This window comes from Salmo salar, chromosome ssa04, assembly GCF_905237065.1.
Source record: "Salmo salar chromosome ssa04, Ssal_v3.1, whole genome shotgun sequence".
NCBI classification, from domain to species: domain Eukaryota; kingdom Metazoa; phylum Chordata; class Actinopteri; order Salmoniformes; family Salmonidae; genus Salmo; species Salmo salar.
Window position 1 is genome coordinate 44,130,181 of NC_059445.1, and position 10,958 is coordinate 44,141,138.

The window sequence follows — 10,958 nt, forward strand, 5'->3', positions numbered from 1 at the left end:
TTTGGAGGAGAAAATGTAATGTGCTGGAGCGCACTTTGGGACATCTTCTGCAGTGCATTTTGGGATGCGACAAGCAGGTATGATAGCGTTGTTCCCTAACAGAGACATGGCTCTGTGGGGAGAGAAACAAACAGGTTTGTCTTTGTGTTCAGCGACGATGTCAGCATGTGCAGTGGTGCTGCATGGGGCTGTAGCTGGGGCCTCCTCTCACAGCTAATTGACAGAGACAGTTCTATGGAGTTGTCAGGTCCATGTGGACAGCCAGCCACTTAGAGTAGGAAATAGTTACAGCACCTATACGCCTGCTTCAATGGCTTGACACTGAACAAGATGTCTGAGAATAGCCAAGAACACTTTAATACACACATCCACCCTTGAAACAGTCACAAATACTCCAACGGACATACGTCATAAACACGTATACCATACTGCAGTATTTACATACGGTACATGCCTCATTTTAAGGGATAACCTCATTGCCACTTTCCTCATCTCTCCGCCATCACTCTCACTCCAATGAACTCATTGTTACATTTCCAGGAAAAGGATGGCGGCACAACAAGTTTGGTAAAGAACGGTAGACACCTCGTTTGTCTGCATACTACTGAGCAAGAACAGTGTTACTAGATGTGAAAGCCTTCCCTTCGGTTTCTAGACAGGTCAATAAGGGCACAAATACATTTTCATTACGATTATTTTACCTTGGAGAATTCTTCTGCAGTTTGGCCCCTGATTCTAACACCATTTATAAAGTGAAATTGGCAGGAAGATGCAGCCAGGATCAGTCATGCAACCAAAAGAGTGAGAAAATAAACAAACTCATCTTACGCATAATAATCAACCACACCGAAGGAAAAAAAAACACGTCTAAAGAATTTTAACAAGCTTGATTTGAATATATGTGCAGTTGAAATGTAGCTGGGTCAACAGAAGAACAGAGTATCTATTTCAGCCCTTACATATGCTCCAATTAGGAGCTGGGCAGCAGACTGACTAACACATGATGTAATGGACTGGCGTTCAGTGAAATCCAGTGGTTCACAGATGATCATTTAGTTCAGCTCCTGTCCCCCTCCTCCCAGTCAACACTGTTTCTCCACGGTTGAGTGAGCGTGGAGCGGCCTGAACACAAGCTGCCGTCTGCTGTCCTTCTCCATTTCCCCAGTGTGTCATGACCGTACTGTGCTGTGTGCTTGACGAGGTGTGAGACACAGCGTCATGCCCCCACCGTGCTTCTCCAGCGGCTCACAGTGTTCACAGTGCCTTTCCCATACCCCTCCCTCCATCCATCCCTAGCTCTGTGTCCCCGCCTGCTGAGATATGGACGGTAAAACGGCCGATCCGACCGTCGGGAGGAAATAGGAATGCAATGACACAGTGCTCTCGCCGAGCAGGCTGACGGCTCGTACAGTACAGGGGATTCTCCACGTGAGGAACCCAGGCTCAGCTGGACTAAACAGAGCCCCTGTGTGTGTTTGTCTCTGACATTAGCTCAGCTTTGTTTTCATTATTCTAAAAAGCTATTCAAATTTCATTGGAGCTGAGGGCGCAGCGGGCTACATAGCGGCCTGCTGGGGAAGGACATGGAACTGATTTGCATTCAGAGCCTGTGACCTCCTCTACCACAGCCCGCATAGAGAGGACGAGGGAGGGGGGATACAAAGAGAGAGGGGGGGAGGAGTTCAGAGGCTGAGAGCAGAGGGGGTTCTGTCTGAGCATCTCCTCCTTCCACGGTACTACTCTTAAAACTGGGCAAAAGGGTGTGATGTGTGGTTTCCTCTGTGGTCTGTGAGTGTTGGGTCATTCTGAGGCCTCAGATTCAGGTAGCAGATGAGGGTTCATTAGAGGGACAGTCAATAAAGGGGATGCATAGAGTGGTGCACTAAACAGGCCTTGGGCGTGTGGGATATTGAAATGTGATGTGTGGAAACTGTAATAATCCATATACCCGAAGCAAATCAAAATATGTCAATACTGTATGAACTATATCTGCTGTATGAACATGGAACATTGATATTTTGACTTTCAAGAACACTCAATTGTTTCACACACAGGAAGTAATAGATGAGGACAGCGACAGGCCTGTGTGAGCAGTGACCCCTAACAATATGTGACAGAATATGACAAGAACACAAGCCACATGTAAAAAACACACTTTCACTCACAGACAGGCAGTCCTGTACCCTTGGGAAGAACCAAATCACACACACTCTGTTTTCCTCCCAAGCAGCATAACCCATAGCAACTTGACATAGAATATGATTTCAGCCAATCACAAGCCAATCGCAAGCTTCCCAATTACAGTAATCTCCCCTTCTCTCCAGTACTTAGACAGTATTTAGAAAAGATTTACAACATAACTAACTACTCTATTCATACACTATTTAGTGTTCAAGGTGCTGCCTCACTTAACAAAATGATTAAACGCAATTAATCAACAGGATGAAAAATGTCTGTTGGCCAGGCCGAGCTAGAATCCAGCAGTGTTTCTGGTGCCCCTCGTTTCCCATCCCAGCCCAAAGCTCACTTTCAAAGGCATCCCTCTTTTGTGTACATGGAATTAGATAAACCTTCAGTTTCTGGGCTAATTAGCTGTGGAGTTGTGCACTAGGCAGGAGCTAGCAGAGGTGCGACTGCTACAATACAGTACACAACGATGTCTCATTTCCCCCGAAGAACAATCCTGATCCAATTTTCACCAGATCAAGGGCTGCTGCGATAGCAAAAATAGAATAATTTGTTTGAGGTTTGTTCTTGCATCAGAGGCAATTCACACGGTAGTTCTTCTGCAGTGTCAATTGTTATTTATTCATTTATTTATACATTCATATCAGTTTCCCCTCCCCCACCAATCATCATCATCCTACCAGTCTACATGTGTATTATACTCTGAAGCTTGAAATGACTCTTGAGCACATACCATCTTTTTGTTTGGCTGTGGAACATATTGATCGGATTAAAACGGAAATTAATTTGGAACGCTGCCAAGACGTGGCCTGGTGGATTGTGATGTCACATCCTTCTCAGTGTATTGCTGCTGAGTAGACATCACAATGGGATTGCAACGCTCTAACTCTCTGTTACAACGCCTCATACACAGTGAAATATGCATGTCGGCTAAATGTAGACTGCAGCCTAAGGCCATTACTTCTAGTATACTGTGTGAGCTGGGTTTTGACATATCATGGGGTGAAGCAAAGCCCAGTATGTTACTACAGTAACACTATAGAGCCTGGACATTTACTTAGGTCCTTAAAAAGGGTCTCTATTGTAAGGTCAGTGTAACAGTACTTCATATCCATAGTCCAGGGGGATCGACATACTGCAATTCTGTGTGGAGTGAGTTTTGTGAGTCAGTACTATGTGTGTGTATATATGTGTGTGTGTGTGTGTGTGTGTGTGTGTGTGTGTGGCTTATGTTAAAAACTACCTGCTAATTAGCTTTACTGAACACAGAACAATCTTTGAAAAAAAATCCTTCCCTTTCCAAATGTGTTTAATTGGTCCCGATTGAAGAGAATATTGAAGTTACACTGTTATGTTCCATTATGCTTTTATTAAGTGAAAATAAATCAATGCTTGGATAACTAATCAACTACAAGGGGGCAGAACCTGTCAAAAGAAAAATAGCAAAATACTTTTTATCCCTCTCCTTAAAGCCACAATCCAGAGTCTGTACTTCAACCCAACAGCAGCCTCAACTCTGACTTGGGCTATGCTACGGTATATAAATAATACAAATTTAAAAAACATGAAACAGCAGGAAATCTTACAGATTGTGCCTTTAAGTTATTACGTCAATCTTCAGCAGTAGATTTCTGTCACATTGAATATAATCAGAGATCAGCAGACCCCTGTCAGAACACTGCTTGATGCAGATGGAAGCAGGCTGATCTGCTGAGGCAAGCACTTCTTATTGAAATTATTGGTTCGTGGCAGATAGTGGGAACCAATGAGGCTAGGATTCTCAGGCCCTCTATTGCAGTGATGCTTTGGGTCAACCAATTATGACAAGCTAATGTATAGAGGTTGACCTCCATGACAACCAAGGAGATGAGCTATCATCTGTAGCATATGAAGTCTCTCAACCTGATCATAGGTTCACTGTGCTTACTGGTTACTGAGCTGAGCATGTTAACCTAACAGGTTAACCTGTTAGGGCTAGGGGGCAGTATTGACACGGCTGGATAAAAAACATACCCGATTTAATCTGGTTACCACTCCTACCCAGTAACTAGAATATGCATATACTTATTACATATGGATAGAAAACACCCTAAATTTTCTAAAACTGTTTGAATGGTGTCTGTGAGTATAACAGAACTCAAATGGCAGGTCAAAACCTGAGAGATTCCTTTACAGGAAGTGGCCTGTCTGACCATTTGTTGAACTTCTTTTCCATCTCTATCATTTACTAAGGATCTCTGCTCTAACGTGACACTTCCCACGTCGTCCATAGGCGCTCAGAGCCCGGGAAAAAACAGAATGTCGTCATTCCAGCCCCAGGCTGAAACACATTATCGCCTTTCTCAAGTGGCCGATCAAGGGACACTGGCTTATGCGCGTGACCCCGACCGCCCCCGCCTTTGGGATTTTTTCCTCTGTTTGCCGAAAAGGAGATTCCCTGTCGGAATATTATCGCTTTTCTACGAGAAAAATGTCGTAAAAATTGATTTTAAACAGCGGTTGACATGCTTCGAAGTACGGTAATGGAATACTTAGAATTTTATTGTCACGAATTGCGCCATGCGCGCGACACTTCTTTACTATTTCGGATAGTGTCTGGAACGCACGAACAAAACGCCGCTATTCGGATATAACGATGGATTATTTTGGACCAAACCAACATTTGTTATTGAAGTAGCAGTCCTGGGTGTGTATTCTGACGAAGACAACAAAAGGTAATGAAACTTTTATAATAGTAAATATGATTATGGTGAGTGCTAAACTTGCCGGGTGTCTAAATAGCGAGCCCGTGATGCCTGGGCTATGTACTTAGAATATTGCAAAATGTGCTTTCACCAAAAGCTATTTTAAAATCGGACATATCAAGTGCATAGAGGAGGTCTGTATCTATAATTCTTAAAATAATTGTTATGCTTTTTGTGAACGTTTATCGTGAGTAATTTAGTAAAATGTTAGCGAATTCCCCGGAAGTATGCTAGTTCTGAACGTCACATGCTAATGTAAAAAGCTGGTTTTTGATATAAATATGAACTTGATTGAACAAAACATGCATGTATTGTATAACATAATGTCCTAGGGTTGTCATCTGATGAAGATCATCAAAGGTGAGTGCTGCATTTAGCTGTTTTCTGGGTTTTGGTGACATTATATGCTGGCTTGAAAAATGGGTGTCTGATTATTTCTGGCTTGGTACTCTGCTGACATAATCTAATGTTTTGCTTTCGTTGTAAAGCCTTTTTGAAATCGGACAGTGTGGTTAGATTAACGAGAGTCTTGTCTTTAAATGGCTGTAAAATAGTCATATGTTTGAGAAATTGAAGTAATAGGATTTTTAAGGTTTTGAAAATCGCGCCACAGGATAGCAGTGGCTGTTACGTAGGTGGGACGAATTCGTCCCGCCTAGCCTATTAACATGTCATACCTACATTATTTTCTTCAGGAAAGGAATTTACCTTCGGAGTGTGTGTGTGTGTGTGTGTGTGTGTGTGTGTGTGTATGTGTATTGGTGTGCTGGTCTTGAAAATAATTCAATATGAGTGCTATAAATGGCTTAACCCCAAGCGGACTGGTAACACTGCCTAAAATCTGATTATAGCTAATGCTCAACTCCAATGAGATTCAGTACACAAAGGATTTCAGGAGCACAGCTGAAATTCTCAGAACCGAATGCCCTTGATACAAGCAAGCCCACTGGGCAGCCTAAAATGGAGATACAAATCCCGTATATGTAAATGCTAAACCTAGAAGTCTCACAAGTATGTGCAAAATATTGTTTTCCCAGCACACAGCGGGGAGACAAACACAGCCCAGTTGGGTCAGACAATAAAGATGATCTGGTGTAAACATACAATTCATCTATTTGCTTCATTAGAGGGACATGTTTTTCCCTCTCTATACTGTGGTCTAGATTTACTGTTGTCCCTCGCCAAGAATGAATGTTTATTTTAAGTTTATGTTATTTAGTCAATTTTGTCATTGAAATGTCTCAATCCTCAAGCCATGGGTAAATATACTTACTCAACAAATTTGAGGGAGTAGCATAGCTAACAAACACTGGCCTTTTGAGGGAGAAGCATAGTTAACAAACACTGGCCTTTTGAGGGAGTAGCATAGCTAACAAACACTGGCCTTTTGAGGGAGTAGCATAGCTAACAAACACTGGCCTTTTGAGGGAGTAGCATAGCTAACAAACACTGGCCTTTTGAGGGAGTAGCATAGCTAACAAACACTGGCCTTTTGAGGGAGTTGCATAGCTAACAAACACGGGCCTTTTGAGGGAGTAGCATAGCTAACAAACACTGGCCTTTTGAGGGAGTAGAATAGCTAACAAACACTGGCCTTTTGACCGAGCCTATACTTCAATAAAGCATGAAGCATCACTATACACTAGTGATGGGGGTTTCACAGTTATGTATCATTTTGGAGGATATTATATCGATACTTTGACTCCAAGGTTGTTGTTTTTGTTGTTGCTAGGTAGCGTTAGCTAGCTCTAGTCGGCTGTACCTGTGCCAAGACTCCAGTATTTTTCATCCTATAGCTTGTTATCCATCTTCTTTTTAAATAGTGAGCCAACATGATTTGAGCACTTTTGTGGTTGATCAACACTCCTTTTCTCACGCTCTCTCTCGTCTCTCTGCAGCAGACATATAGTGAGAAATATGTTTGGAACATCACAATACATATAGAATCGAGAAAATCCCAATAAAGATCGTATTGGCACCTAAGTATCGTGAAAATATAGTGTATATTGACTGAGACATTGTTTGATGTGTATTGATGAATATAAAAGGGCTCATTTGGGAAAGAGACCTTGGTCTCAGCATGACACCCCGTTAAAATAAATAAAATATCCTATTGTGAGGTCCTAGGCAATTTCCAGCTCTACTATACACTGAAGCTAAAAATCCCTTGCTCTGACAGGACTAGGGAACAGTATGCATATCAAGGAAACCCTGCCTAAAGAACAGACTAAACAGTAATCGAGGCTGACATGAGTGTAAGTGCTGCTATTCTTTGGTAATCTCATGGGTGTCTATTGGCTCAGTTTAAGAGCCCTTGTGTCTCTGATTACAATCTCCTGAAAGAATGATCCAAATGATACCACTCCATAAAGATGCTTCTATAGCGTTCCCTCTTGCTGGGACCAAATAACAGTTGCACTGTGACATAAAAAAGGCTGAGGAGGATGACACATGTAATGCATCCTGGTCATTTTCACACTACCGTCTTACTCTGGAGTGAGATAGCCAAGAAGGACCTGCTTCTCAACCGGAGACGAAACAAACACAAGGTTAGTAGTGATACCTCAGAGGTGTAAATGTGGTAGCTTACTCCTAACCTTAAATGAACCTAACCTACTCCACACCAGTTAGTTAATTCACATCCTGTTCTATCTGACCAAAACTGAGGAGATCTCTTCATCCCCAACAGTAGAAGCCCTAGACAGTCTGTCCTAGCCTGAGCCTGCCTGCCTGGAAGTGTCCTCTGGCCTGATAGATGGAACAGGAGGTGTACTCACCATCCTCAGTGGGCACGTAGACATTGAGGTACAGACAGTCCTCACTCTGGTTCTGAACGTAGCCTGCTGCAGCATCCAGGTTGTCGGTGAACCACACCGGCAGCATGATCTCAGGCAGCACCCCGTGTACGTTCTGCGGGCACACAGGGGCAAACTGGGTGGCGTTGCGGATCTCCTGCCAGGAACCTGGTGCCTCAGGGGGCTGGAAGCGACGCTCGCCGATGGGCGGGGTGGCATAGGGCACACCCAGGTACTGCTCCACGGGCCCCAGGATCTCGTTGTTGAGCTCCTTCCTGACGCCGCGCAGCTTGCCATAGCCCGTGGTGACCATGGGGTGTTTCCCGCTGAGGTCGGCCCGCTGGCAGGAAGACAGGGTCAGGCAGAGGGCCAGGCTCAGGAGACACACCAGACACGGGTCAGACATCCTGCAGGGGCTGGAGCGCCGCGTCCCACCGGAACCCTGCCGTCTGGGACCACTCTCCGAGAAGAAGGACATGTCCTCCAGTCTTCTAGCCAGAAAAACAAATTATGACCAGGAGATCACTCGTGGGCAGATATGGGTATAGAAAGGACCTCCAAATAACCTAAAATTAGTAGGTTATTGGAGATACTGGGAGAAATAAGGTATTGGGAGGGGTAGGGGAGTGGGGGGGGGGGGGGGGGTTGGTCAAAAGCAGAGGTGCAGAGTGTGTCTTCCTAGCATGGTGTGAGAAGTGAGAGAGCAGGTGTAGAGAGGGGGAGGGACGGGGGGCATCCTCAGCTAGACTGTCTGCTCTGGTCCATTCTCTTGGGAGCTCCTGATAGGCCAGCTGCAGACTGACAGCTCCCACGGCCAACACGCCACACCTGGGTACACACAAGGGTCAGAGGTCATGTTTCATTAGTGGGTCTGTGTTTGGAGAGACACACGCACACACATCGAGAGTCATTAACTATAGCCGTTTTTGGTAGTCCTACATCAGTTACATATGCACGTAAGATTTGCATTACATCATGTACATTGTGCACTTGAGCTACCATAACTAAGACATGTTCCCATGTTCAATTCTTGGATACTGTATATCCATCCATGCTACGGTACTTTGAAGTGTAAAACGCTCTCCATGTAATCGACTTGACTCCTCAGAGAACACAACAGCAATAAAAGCCCATTGACACATCAATCAGGAAGACTAAAAAAAGCGTGACACCCTCTCTCCCCCCCTCCGGTGCATCTATGTTGGCTTCCCCCTCACAGCTTTGTTTAGTTGGTTCCTGCCTTCTCATGGTTCCACTCGAATGGGCGGCGCTAATCTGGCCCTGGCTTTGGGAGATGGAGCCGTTTAGGCGTGATAAAGGCTTTATGTGGCTAGCGCTGTCTGCTGAATACCTCCCACCCCACCTCCACACCGCCCCTCACCTCCCCTGCTGCAGCCACTCCACCTGATGACAGACTAACACGCTACAGTGATGGCATATGATGCTACAACACGCTATGACAAGACGAGGATGTGAGCCCTATCAGGTTGAGGGAAAGGAGAAAGGAGCCAGCTAGCTGCCTGTAAAGACAACAATTCATTAACAAGCATCTGACTCCATTTTAAGACCGGCAGGCTAGGCTGTCTGTAAATGTCATGGAAATGACACAGCTATACTGAATGGATGTTATTGGCTATGCTGTAGCCTACACATTCAACTGAGCCAGGGATATAGTGTTTCCAAAATATCACGATTTTTAAAACAAGCCATAGAAAGCTGGTTGCAATTTCAGTTTAATCTACCAGAAAAGACAGAACAAATATTACAACAAAAATTATGTCTAAACTCAAATATACTAATTGCTTAAAAATATATATTTGTTGAGAAATGTTTTTAAAAACGGTATAATCTTTGTAAGAAATATCATAAATAGGACTGGTGGAGTTGTCACACATGCAGTTAACAACAATATGGAAACGTCTTCTCTATCCAAAATTACAACCAACTGATTGCAGCATTACCGCAAAAATGGAAGAGGCAAATGGAAGCCAGAGAAGGAACTTGTCTGTCGGCCCTGCATTAACCTGTTGGGGGTAGGGGGCAGTATTGACACGGCCGGATAAAAAAACGTACCCGATTTAATCTGGTTACTACTCCTGCCCAGTAACTAGAATATGCATATAATTATTGGCTTTGGATAGAAAACACCCTAAAGTTTCTAAAACTGTTTGAATGGTGTCTGTGAGTATAACAGAACTCATATGGCAGGCAAAAACCTGAGAAGATTCCTTACAGGAAGTGCCCTCTCTGACAAGATCTTGTTCTTCTTGTCTCTGTTTATTGAAGACTGAGGATCTTTGCTGTAACGTGACACTTCCTACGGCTCCCATAGGCTCTCAGAGCCTGGGAAAAAGCTGAATGATATCGAGGCAGCCCCAGGCTGAAACACATTATCGCTTTTGGCAAGTGGCCGATCAGAGGACAATCGGCTTAGGCGCGTGCACGAGTTGACCCCGTGCTTTATTTTCTTTCGTCTTTTTACCTAAACGCAGATTCCCGGTCGGAATATTATCGCTTTTTTACGAGAAAAATGGCATAAAAATTGATTTTAAACAGCGGTTGACATGCTTCGAAGTACGGTAATGGAATATTTAGAAATGTTTTGTCACGAAATGCGCCGTGCTCGTCACCCTTCTTTACGCTTTTGGATAGTGTCTTGAACGCACAAACAAAATGCCGCTGTTTGGATATAACTATGGATTATTTGGGACCAAACCAACATTTGTTATTGAAGTAGAAGTCCTGGGAGTGCATTCTGACGAAGAACACCAAAGGTAATCAAACTTTTCTAATAGTAAATCGGAGTTTGGTGAAGGCTAAACTTGCTGGGTGTCTAAATAGCTAGCCCTGTGATGCCGGGCTATCTACTTAGAATATTGCAAAATGTGCTTTCACCGAAAAGCTATTTTAAAATCGGACATATCGAGTGCATAGAGGAGTTCTGTATCTATAATTCTTAAAATAATTGTTATGCTTTTTGTGAAGGTTTAAATTTTTTGTAAATTCACCGGAAGTTTGCGGGGGGTATGCTAGTTCTGAACGTCACATGCTAATGTAAAAAGCTGGTTTTTGATATAAATATGAACTTGATTGAACAAAACATGCATGTATTGTATAACATAATGTCCTAGGGTTGTCATCTGATGAAGATCATCAAAGGTTAGTGCAGCATTTAGCTGTCTTCTGGGTTTTTGTGACATTATATGCTTGCTTGAAAAATGGGTGTCTGATT

The 10,958-nt window shown here is 43.7% G+C and overlaps 1 protein-coding gene across 2 annotated transcripts in view; it reads right to left on the reverse strand.

Annotated features, from left to right (window-relative positions):
• Nucleotides 1-8,360, reverse strand: part of LOC106603207 (neuroligin-2) — a 57,432-nt gene extending 49,072 nt beyond the window's left edge. For both annotated transcript variants that reach the window (XM_014196561.2, XM_014196560.2), the window contains exon 1: nt 7,709-8,360. In XM_014196561.2, coding sequence (XP_014052036.1) covers nt 7,709-8,204 — 496 coding nt within the window. In that variant the 5' untranslated portion in view covers nt 8,205-8,360. The remainder of the gene's footprint in view (nt 1-7,708) is intronic.
• Between the last annotated feature and the right edge of the window lie 2,598 nt (nt 8,361-10,958).